At 33.5% G+C, this 12,314-nt stretch overlaps 1 protein-coding gene across 4 annotated transcripts in view; it reads left to right on the forward strand.

Moving 5' to 3' along the window:
• Window positions 1–12,314, forward strand: part of IBTK (inhibitor of Bruton tyrosine kinase) — a 90,373-nt gene that overhangs the window by 27,640 nt on the left and 50,419 nt on the right. For 2 of the 4 annotated variants that reach the window (XM_082855988.1, XM_082855990.1), the window contains exons 11-16: window positions 1,503–1,680; window positions 2,890–3,489; window positions 4,432–4,518; window positions 5,349–5,431; window positions 5,511–5,548; window positions 5,984–6,080. In XM_082855988.1, the coding sequence (XP_082712114.1) occupies window positions 1,503–1,680; window positions 2,890–3,489; window positions 4,432–4,518; window positions 5,349–5,431; window positions 5,511–5,548; window positions 5,984–6,080 (1,083 nt within the window). The remainder of the gene's footprint in view (window positions 1–1,502; window positions 1,681–2,889; window positions 3,490–4,431; window positions 4,519–5,348; window positions 5,432–5,510; window positions 5,549–5,983; window positions 6,081–12,314) is intronic. The other 2 variants (XM_082855989.1, XM_082855991.1) reach the window with 1 other exon arrangement.

Consider the following 12,314-nt stretch of genomic DNA (forward strand, 5'->3'; position numbering starts at 1 on the left):
GCTGGTCTCCTATCAGATTATAAGATGGCAAGGACCATGATATAAGGTCTGTATATCCTTATAGAGGAATCAAAGGTTCCTCTATATTACTTAGCATTCAGCATATTTCCTGACACATAATAGTCCCTCATTAAGTCATCTGTTGAATAAATAAATCAAATTATTATATGCTAAAAGATATATAAAGAACATTTATAATTACTCAGGAAGTTATAAACATATTCTTCAAAACTATAAAGCTACAAAGGAATGAGTTTTGGATAGTTTATTGAGTTGTCATATTTTATTTCTTTATAGATTACACAAGTCTGTAAACATTTAAGATATATTTACTATGTGCTGGATATAGGGCTAGGTTTTAATAATACAAAAATATATGACAGGCCCCTGTTCTCAGACACTTACGAGTTTGTAGGGGCAATAGACATGTATATAAATATTTGCAGTTCATGGAGACAAATACTAATGTGCACATAATAAGTTTTTTGAGAGCATAGAAATTAGAGTAACTGAGTGTCAGGGGAAGATTAGGAAAGCCCTGTGAGGCTGAAAAAGAGTGAATTTTTGAGAGAGTAACTAGAATGCACATTTGACTTGTAAGTGTTGGAAGTCCTCAGAATTGTGTCTTAGTCATATTTAGTGGTCTAAAACTGAATTCTGATCTCATGCTCATGCATCTGCTTTTCAGTGTTTCTAAGTAAATGGGTATCTTTCACACCCCATGTTCACTCACCCTCTACATCCCATTGGTCACCAAGTTTTGTCACTTCCATTTTAAATATTTTTGAAATCTTCACTTTCTCTAGTTTCATTGCTACAACCTCAGTCTATAGTGTTCATTCTTTTTCTGGACTCTTAGTTTCCTAAATGATCTCTCTTTCTTTATTTTTGTTTACTTTAAACATTTTTCATACTACAGTCAGAATCATTTCTTTGCATGCACATTTCATATTTTTTTTAAATAGGCTTGATCTGACTTTTAATGAAAAAATCATTTGTTTAATGTCTGCCTTCTCTGCTACATTGTGTACTTCAAGATGGTAGGGACATGCCTATCTTATAGGTTCACTACTGTATTACTAGGGATACACTGAAAAGCACTTTATCACAGTAGCACAGTGTGGTCACTCAGATATTTGCTGAATAAATGGAAGGAAGGGGGAGAAGAAGGGAGGGAGCAAATAAAATTTTTAATGGAAGCTAAGGAATTTTAAAAGGTAGTATAACATTGTATTTGCCTTTTAGATAGCTTTGGTTGCAATGTGGAGGATAATATCATGAATAATTGAGAATTGACCCACCAAAATTTCCTTTATATAAGCCAACCAATATATAGGGTGTAAATTATGTTGAAGAGAGAGAAGATGTAGTTCTTCAGAAGGACTTAACACAGACAAAAGATATTTCCATATTCTCCTAATTGTTTTTCTATTATTTACTCCTAAATCATTTTAAGTTTCAACAGAGCCTTGATTAATGGAAGTTTATTTTTTTCTTTTTAGCAGAGATTTTATCAAACCTTCATAATTCCTCACCAGATGTGTCTTGTGTCTCTGATATAAATAGTGCATATGAAAGAATTCGACTTGAGAAACTTACTTTTGCCCATAGAGCTGTTAGTGTCAGCACAGATCCAAGTGGATGCAACTTTGCAATCTTGCAGTCAGATCCTAAAACAAGGTAGGTACTCTTGTATGTACTAACTTTCTTTTTTAGAAGGAACAATCACTGGGCTTTCTGTTTTCAATAGCTCTTGGAACAAATTTAATTGAAGAGCTGTTGTCAAGTCTTGTAGAGACTTCAGACATATTGATACAGTCATGTTACCAGGTTAACTCAGGGGTGGAATTTGTTACGTTGGAAATGTTGAATGTTCCTTTTAGTTTGTAAACTGATATTTATTGAAAATATTGAAGATAATATGTACATATACACACAAAATTTATTCATATCTTTAGTACTTTGTGATGTACTGTAGGTTCTCAGATTCTGAGAAACAGATTATAAATATTTGTTATGTAGTTCATAAAAATTTCTGACCCTTGAATACAATGAGAAATGACAAAGGAAGAGGTAGTATAGAGTCATCTGGAGGGCATTGTGAATCTCAGTGCAAATCTTCTGTCACATTAGTACAGAGATGACAGGTTAAGATAAATATCAAGGGTCTTATTGAAGAGGGAAAAAGTCCTAGAGACAGGGTTATCATTCCTCTTGCTTTGCCCAGGTCAGTCCCATATTTAGCACTGAAAGTCTGTTCTCCTGGGAAACACCCTCAGTCCCAGGCTGACCAGGGGGGTTGGTCACCCTACCTAGAAGGGCAAAATGTAGATTGGGAAGGTATGATTGCATGTTTACAGTACTAAAGAACCAGGGTTGTGGACTGATGTATGTCTGTGTGTGTATTTATCTTTACTTCCTTAAGTTTCTAACCTATTCTGGGATCTGGGACCTGAAGTATTTACTCGTTTCTGTATATGTTTTCTCCACTTGTGAAATAAAAGGATATAAAAGAGGAAAAAGTTGAAAACTGTACTCTTTTTGAATGTTTTTAGTGATACTTTTAATCATTTAAAAAATTTCTGTGAAACAGTCGTTCAAATTTATATTCTAGTGTTTCCTTGTAGAAAGAAAACAATGCTTTCAAAGGAACACTTAATTCTTGTCATTTTAGTTTAGGGGAAAAAATACGTAAAGGAATAGAAAATACTTAAAGGGTGATACAGTATCAAAGACTGTGAGCAATATTCTTATGTTATTGGAAGTGCTAAATTTAAAATTTTCTAAGTTTAATAAATAAAAAATTACACTTTAAAAGGAGAGTTGGCTAGGGATGCTTTCTTTTTTTCATTTTCTGGAAAGTAAAAATAATTTTTGTTTCATTTCTAGCCTTTATGAAATTCCAGCTGTGTCCTCATCATCCTTTTTCGAAGAGTTTGGCAAACTGTTGAGGGAAACGGATGAAATGGACAACATCCATGATGTGACATTTCAAGTTGGCAGTAGAATCTTCCCTGCACATAAATATATTTTGGCAGTGCGTTCTGACTTTTTCCAGAAATTGTTTCTTTCAGATGGTACTACTTTAGACTTTATAGATGTTTACCGGAAAGATGAAGATTCTGCAGGGTGCCATCTCTTTGTGGTAGAGAAGGTTCATCCTGACTTGTTTGAATACCTTTTACAATTTATATACACAGATACTTGTGACTTTTTAACTCATGGCTTCAAACCAAGAATAAATTCAAACAAAAAACCAGAAGAATATCAGAGCACTCCGAATTGTCATTTGAATAAAATGAATTCCCATGAAGATAATCAGAAGTCAGCATTTGAAGTTTACAAAAGTAATCAAGCTCATACAATTAGTGAAAAGCAGAAAAGCAAAAACAAATCTTTCAAAAAAGTAAAAAGTGTTGGGGAAGATGATCCTGTAAAAATGTTGCAAAATGTTGCAAAGAAACTTGGTTTCAATAATTTGAGTAGTAGGTATGACTCCTCCTTAATATCTGTTCATGTACCTCATATGTCCTCCTTTTAGAAATTCTTTGTTGTTTTTTTTTGTTTTTTTTTGCTTTGATTTACTGCTGCTACTGCTCTTGCTTCTGTTCTTGGACCTGCTTCTCCTCCTCCCCTCCCTTCCCCCCATTCCCTCCTCATCTTCTCTTATTTCTCTTTCCCTCAGTCTCCGTCTCCATCTCCTTTTCTCTCCACCTCCCCTTTATTTTTTGGATTTGTATCTTTCTTTTCATGGACCGCTTTCTCCATTTTCTGTGAAAGCTATCTCTGGGATTCCCTGGATTAAAACATTAAAGGATAGGAAGGCTGTTAGTCGGTTTGAACTCTCAATGGTGTTTGTATAACAGGGATCTGGAGTGGCAGACAGTGTGGTATTCTGGAAAGAGTACTGTCTTTGGAGTTATAAAGAACTATACATGCCTCTTAGCTCTACTGTGACTAGGTAGGGCAAATTTCTTATTTCCTTGAACCTCAGTTTCTCAGTATATAAAAGGGGACGGATAATATTGACCTAATATTGTTGGTGTAGTTTGGTCATATAGCATGTATAAAGTGCCTAATACAGTATTTGTCGTCTTATATTATATACCAGATTTTTTGGAATTCTCTGTTTTTAAGGTATTTATATTGCCGGTGGCAGTATAACCTTAGTTGTGGGGCAGGAGCAAGGGAGGGTAGTATATCATGTTTTCTAATTGCAAACAGTGAAGGGCTTTATGCATAATGATGTTTAATATATTTTTAATATTAAGTATGATATTTCTTTATCACAGAATGGGGGTTAGTTGAGATACTCTTCCAGGTGATACAGATTATATAATTATGTTCAGATGTGGGCCAATTTGTTGGATTTTTGTTGTTCGTTTTGGTAGGGGAATATATTCACCAGTTGTTAATTTTTATCCTTGATAGGTTAGATGGAGTCCGATTTGAGAATGAAGAAATTAATGTCATTGCCAAGAAAACTGGTAATAAACCAAAGCTAAGTCAGAGAAAATGGTAAGTTAGGAAATGAAGATAAACTTTTCATCCCTAGATTTTGAGACCTAAGTGTGGAAATAGAGCTCTTTTTACTCATATGTGAAGCAAAATGTGTATGTGAATACCCTCTTACCTTTATTAGTCTTCTTTATTTCTGGAAATGTTAGAGAGCTGTTGAGGCAAATGGATGAAAGTATTAACTGCTCAATAAGACATTGATACAGTTCATTTTTTTCTGATTACTTTCTAATAAAGAAAGGAATTAAAAAAATTTTTTGGCCTGAATTTTGTATTTTTTTATAAGTAGGTAATGATGTTAACCCAAAAACCAGTATAATTATGACTCGTCAGCATTATGAAGATTATTTCCTTTAGTATAATCTTTTTCCGTAATAGATATGCTATTCTAAATATGTTTATTATCAAAAGTTTTTGTTTTTAGGTATGTGTACTTGGTAGGTGAAAAGTCTTGGAGAAAAAAAAACTGTGGCGGTATCTAGACTGTGCTTAGCACAGAATAGGTTGTACAAATAAGTGAATTAAAGACCTTTGACTATGATGTTACTTATTACACTGGGCCTGTATTGAAAAAGGAAAATAAAAAGCAAGACTTCTTTGAATATTTATCTGTATTCAGTTCCCTTTACAAATATTATCTTTATTGTAAGGCCTTATTATCTTCCCTAAAGTGGAAGGAGATGAAGTACTTTATATGTATACCCTCAAGTTGTATATTCTCTGCCACCTTTAATTAGGAGAAAATCAAATGTTAAATCCTATAATGGATTTTCTTATTTGCTGAATATGTAAAGAAATTGCTCTTCAATTAAACTTTTTTTTTTTTCCAGTTCTTATTTATGTGATGTGACCATGAAATCAGTGGATGGAAAGGAATTTCCTTGTCATAAATGCGTTCTTTGTGCTAGACTTGGTAGGTACACTTTTGTTAGTTGCTAATTTATTTGTTTTGGTATTGTTTCACTATTCTTACTCAATTGTTTTTCTTTCAGAATATTTTCATAGTATGCTGAGTAGCTCATGGATTGAGGTAAGATTTAAATAGAACACATAGACTGGTAGTTATACTTTTGGGAAATTATATGCTAAAGAAAGTAAAAAATATTTTAACTCAGTTTTTGCTTTGTATTCGACTTTATTTATGCATAAGTCTGCTGGAAAATAGCAACATTCCAAAATGAAAATTGTTGCAAAAAAGTTACTTAAATTAAGTTAAATTCTCCACTATTATTTGGACTTGTATTTGGAATACCAGTTTGTTTCTTTTTTTCTCAATTTTTCTTGATTCTTTTTCATGTTACAAGGCATTTAAAAATTAAATGTATCTCATTTTAGCTTTGCGTTTTATAAATGTTATGTTGTTTTGCATTTGATGTGATTCCTGTTAAAAGTTTTTCATACCAGTAACCTCAGTCAGATTGTAGTAGTATTTTGTAGTTTAATTATTTTATTTTATTTTATTTAGGCTTCCAGTTGTGCAGCTCTGGAAATGCCAATACATTCTGACATACTGAAAGTTATTTTGGACTACCTCTATACTGATGAAGCTGTGGTGATAAAAGGTATTAATAAGAGTTAAGACATTTCAGATATTTAAGATATAGTTTAAAATGATAAAGTCACGTGAATCTTAATTTCTACTCTAATTGAAATAAGCCATCAAAAGAGGCTTAAATTTAAAATAAGCAAATAGGGATGATTACTAATAGTAAAGGAATGGAAAAGAAAATTTTCATTACCTATGTGAATATATAAGACTTATTAATATTGGTTGAGATTAGATTTAACATTTCCATACCCAGCTACTTATATGATTAAGATGAGGACTTGACAGCAGGGAGTAGAGTTTTGACAGTCTACAAAAGTTCTTTCTTGCCTGTTTTTCCCCTGTGTGAACATACCTGAAGTAAAATAAATAGACTAATAATTGAACCGAAATTTATAAAGACAGTTCATTTGTATACTTTGTCAGGCAACACACCCATGTTTTATTTACCAGGTGTCTTTAGTCATAGAGTGGTATGCTTTTGTGTTCTGTGTATGTCGATACCACATTTTCTTTATCCATTTGTCGATGGACATTTAGGCTGTTTCTATATTTTAACTATTGTGAATAATGCTGCAGTGAACTTGGAAATGCATGTATATCTTCAAAATCCTGATTTCAGTTCCTTTGGCTAAATACTCAGAAGTGGGATTGCTGTATCATATGGTAGTCCTATTTTTAATTTTTTGAGGAGCCTCCATACTGTTCTCCATAGTGGCTACACCAATTTACACTCCCACCAACACTGCACAAGGGTTCTCTTTTCTCCCCATCTTCATCAACACCTGTTATCTTGGTTTTTTTGATAATAGCCTTCCTAACAGGTATAAGGTGACATCTCACTGTGGTTTTTTTTTTTTTCACTGTGGTTTTGATTTTCATTTCCTTGATAAATAATGACATTGAGCACCTTCTCATTTACTGTTGGCCACTTGTATGTTTTATTTGGACAAATGTCTATTAAGGTCTTTTGCCCATTAAAAAAATTTTTTTTATGTTTTTAAAAAATTTTTGTATTGTATTGGACTATAGTTTTAGGTGTACAGCAAAGTGAATCAGTTATACATATACATGTATCTATTCTTTTTCAAATTCTTTTCCCATTTAGGTTATTACAGAATATTGAGCAGAGTTCCCTGTGCTATATGTAGGTCCTTGTTTGTTATCTATGTTAAACACAGTAGTGTGTATATGTTAATCCTAAACTCCCAATTTATCCCTCCACACACCTTTCCCCTTTGGTAACCATAAGTTTGTTTTCTAAGTCTGTAATTTTTTTTTTTTTTTTTGCTATTGTATTTTTAGGAGTTCCTTATATATTCTGGATGTTAATCTCTTATCAGTTATGGTTTGCAAATATTTTCTCCCATTCCAAAGTTGCCTTTTTATTTTGTTGACCGCTTTGCTGTGCTTTTGGTTTCATGTAATACCACTTGTTTATTTTTGCTTTTTGTTTCATGTGGTTTGGTGTCACATCTAAAAAATCATTGCCAAGACCAATGTTTGGGAGCTTTTCCCCTTTTTTCTTCTAGGAGTTTTATAGTTTCAGGTCTTAGATTCAAGTCTTTAATCCACTTTGAGTTGATTTTTATGTTATGGTGTAAGATGTGGGTCCAGTTTCATTGTTTTGCACGTGGATATTAAGTTTTTCTAATACCCTTTAGTGAAGTGACTGTCCTTTCCCCATTTTGTATTCTTGACACCCTTGTCAAAGATTAATTGGCTGTATATATGAGGGTTTATTTCTGGGCTCTGTATTATGTCTCATTGGTCTACATGTCTGTTTTAATGGCAGTACGTTACAGTGTTGATTACTGTAGCTTTGTAATAGAATTTGGAAATCAGGAAATGTGATGCCTCCAGCTTTGTTGTACTTTTTCAGTAGTGCTTTGGCTATTTACGGTCTTTATGGTTCCGTATGAATTTTAGGATTACTTTTTCTACTTCTGTGAAAGATGCCATTGGAATTTTTATGGGATTTCATTGAATATGTAGATTGCTTTGGGTAGAATGGGCATTTTAACAATATCAATTATTCCAGTCCATGAACATGGGATATCTTTCCATTTATTTGTACCTTCTTTAATTTCTTGTCTCAGTGTTTCATAGCTTTTGGTGTGCAGATCTTTCACCTCCTTGGTTCAGTTTATTCCTGAGTCTTTTATTCTTTGTGATGCGATTGTGCATGGCATTGTTTCCTTAATTTCTCTTTCTGTTAGCTCATTGTTAGCATATAGAAATGCAACAGGTTTTGTGTATTGATTGTGTACCCTGCAACTTTATTCTTTCTTTATTTTTAAGAGTATTTTGGTGGCGTCTTCAGGGTTTTCTATGTATACTGTCATGTCATCTGCAAACAATGGCAGTTTACTTCTTCTTATTCAATTTGGATTCCTTCTGTTTCTTGTCTCATTGCTGTGGCTAGGACTTCCAGTACTGTGTTGAATAAACATGGCGAGGGTGTGCATCCTTGTCTTGTTCCTGATCTTAGGTGAAAGCTTTCAGGTTTTTACTGTTGAATATGATGTTAGCTTTAGGCTTGTCATATATGGCCTTTATTGTGTTGAGGTACATTCCTTATATACCTAATTTCTTAAGAGTTTTTATTATGAATGCATGTTGAATTTTGTCATATTCATTTTTTGCAGCTATTGAGATGATCGTATGATTTTTAGCCTATGTTCTGTTAATGTCGTGTATCGTGTTTATTGATTTGCACATGTTGAACTATCCTTGCATCACAGGTGTAAATCCCACTCGATCATGGTGTATGATCCTTTTAATATGTTGTTTAATTTGGTTTACTGGTATTTTATTGAGGATATTTATATGTATGTTAATCAGGGATATTCTGTAATTTTCTTTTATTGTAGTGAACTTGTCTGCCTTTGGTATCAGGATAATGCTGGCCTCATAAAATGAGTTTGGAAGTTTTCCCTCCTATTCAATTTTTGGTATGAGTTTAAGAAGGATTGACGTGAATGTTTCTTTAAATATTTGGTAGAATTCACCTGTGAAGCTTTCTAGTTTTGGGCTTTACTTATTTTGGAGACTTATAATTATTGATTCAATCTCCTTACTGTGTTATTGGTCTGTTCACATTTTCTATCTCTTCATGATTCAGTTTTGGTATGTTTCTAGGAACTGACCCATTTCTTCTAGATTATCCAGTTCATTAGCATATAGTTCATAGTAGTATCTTATGATCGTTCGTATTTCTGCGATATCACTGGTAATGTTTCCTCTTTCATTTACAATTATTTATTTGAGTCTTCTTTTTTCTTAGTCTACTTAAGGGTGTGTTAATTTTGTTTATCTTTTCAAATAACCAACTCTTAGTTTAATTGGTCCTTTCTGTTGTTTTAGTAGTGTCTGGTTCATTGATTCCTGCTCTATCTATATTATTTCTTTTCTTCTCCTAACTTTGGGCTCTGTTTTTCTTTTTATAGTTCTTTGTTGTGTAAAAACCTTAAGGTTGTTCTTTTGCAATCTTTCTTTTTAAGGCATTTATCAGTATAAACGTGTTTCTTAGAACTTCTTTTGTTTAATCCTATAAGTTTTGATACGTTGTGTTTCCCATTTTCCTTTGTCTCAAGATACTTTTTGCTTTCTCTTTGATTTCTTCTTTGACATATTGGTTGTTCAGGACTGTATTGTTTAATTTCTACATATTTGTGAATTTTCCAGTTTTCCTCCTGTTTTTCTGATTTTATACCATTGTGGTTGGTAGAGAAGATACTTGGTGTGATTTCAGTCTTCTTAAATTGTTAAGACTTGTTCTGTGGCCTCACATACCGTCTGTTTTGTAGAATGTTTTGCGTACACTTGAGAAGAATGTGTATTTTGCTGTTGTTGGATGGAATGTTCTCTATATGTCTGTTAGGGCCATTTGGCGTATATTGTTGGGCAGGTCTACTATTTCCTTATTGATTTTCTGTGTGGATTATCTATTCCTATTGAATATGGAGTATTGAAGTCCTCTATTGTTTTACTGATGTCTATTTCTGCCTTCAGCTCTTTTACTGTTTCCTTTATATATTTAGGTGCTTCAACTGTATGCCTGTAACAATTGTTATATCTTATTGATGTATTGACCCCTTTGTCATTATATACTGACCTCTTTGTCTCATGTGACTGTTTTTGACTTAAAGCCTATTTTGTGTGATACAAGTATGCTTATCCCCCCCATTACCATTTGCATTGAGTATATGTTTTCATCCTGTCACTTTCAGCCTATGTGTGTCCTTAAAGGTAAAGTAATTTTTTTGTAGGCAGCATATAGTTGTACCTTGTTTTTTAATCTATTGAACTACTTTGCTTTTGACTGGAGAATTTAATCCATTTACATTTAAAGTAATTATTGGTAGGTAAGGATGTACTTCTGGAATTTTGTCAGTTGTCTTCTGACTGTTTTGCAGTTTCTTTGTTCCCTTCTTCCTCTTGTATGTGCTGTCTTCCTTTGTAATTTAATGATTTTTTGGTAGCGGTATGCTTTGTGTTTCTACTGTAGGTTTTCTACTGTAGGTTTGTGTTTCTACTGTAGGTTTTTGCATTCTGGTTACCATGAGGCTTACATGTAATAATATTTTATAATTACAACAGTCTGTTTTAAACTAACCACAACTTTTTTTCTTTTTCTTTTCTTTTAAATTGATGTTTGGTTGATTTACAATATTAGTTTCAGGGGTATAGCATAGTGGCTGAATATTTTTATTGATTATACTCCACTTAAAGTTGTTACAAAATAATGTCGGTATTTCTGTGTGCTGTACACTACATATATCCTTGTTGCTTATTTATTTTATGCATAGTAGTTTCTAACTCTTAATCCCATAAACCTATCTTGCCCCCTCCCCCTCCCCTCTCCCCACTGGTAACAACTGCTTTTGTTGTCTATATCTGTGCATCTGTTTTTGTTTTGTTATATACATCTGTGTTATTTTTTTTTAGATTCCAGGATTCCATATATAATAACATGAAGTATTTATCTCTCTCTGACTTATTTCATTAAGCACAATACTCTCTAGGTCCATTGATGCAAATGGCAGAATTTCATTCATTTTTTGTGGCTGAGTAATATTCCACTGTATGTGAGATATACACACACACACACACCCCACATCTTTATCCATTTGTCTATTGATGGGTACTGGGGTTGCTCCCTATCTTGGTTGTTATTCACAGCTGAACTTTGATTCCATACAAATCCTCTTCACTTTTACTTTTCTCCCCCTCTGCATTATTTCTTCAGATATTCTTTATGTCTGTTCTTTTTTCCTTCTGGGACTCCCATAAATATCTATCTAGGCTGGATAGTGTTCCATAGGTCTCTTATACTCAGTGTATTTTTTATTCATTCTTGTTTTTCTTTCTGTTCCTCTGATTGGATAATCTCAATTGATGTACAGTTTCTGTCCTCATTGATAGTCTTAATTTCATGAGATATTATTCTTATACTTTCTTTTAGATTTTTAAGCATGATTTTTTTAGTTCTTTGAACATATTCAAAATAATTGATTTAAAGTCTGTAATATGTAATGGCTCAGCACCTTAGCATTCTCAGGGACAGATTCTCTTGGCCACTTTTTTTCTGTATATAGACCATATATTTACATCCCTCTTTTCATTTTTTCTAATTTTTTGTTGAGAACTGGACACATCTAAATAATATCATGTAGCAACTCTTGAAATCAGATTTTCCTCCTTCCCCAGGGATTGTTGTGTTTGCTGTTTGTTTAGTGACTTATTGGAACTAATTCTGTAAAATTGGTATTCTTCGTCATATATGACCACTGAGGTCTCTGCTTGGTCAGCTTAGTGGTCAGCTACTAATTAGACAGAATTTTCCTTAATTGCCTAAGCCAGTAAATCTCCCAGCCTGTGCCTAGGGGCTCTTTGTGTGTATGGTGGCCTGGCTTCAGTTCTTAGCTGGGCAGTTTACAACTGTGCCTTAGATTCATTTCCTGCCTTTGCGGTCTCAAGGTCATCCAGAAGTAAGAGTTTTGGGCCTTCTTATATTTTTTCTGGGCATGTGCACAGCCCTCCACAGATGTATGACCTTCTAGGTTCATAGGAATATGTTAAAACTTTTCAAAACCCCTTATGGACACAGCTCATACTGCCATAACAGAATAACAGAGACTGAAATTTATTATTCACAGTTCTGGAGGCTAACGTCTCAGGTCAGGGTCCAGCAGGGTTGGTTTCTGGTGAGGATTCCCTTCCTGGCTTGTACATGGCTACCTTCTTG

Source organism: Leucopleurus acutus, assembly GCF_964270905.1.
Source record: "Leucopleurus acutus genome assembly, chromosome: 15".
In the NCBI taxonomy this organism is placed as follows: Eukaryota; Metazoa; Chordata; class Mammalia; order Artiodactyla; family Delphinidae; genus Leucopleurus; species Leucopleurus acutus.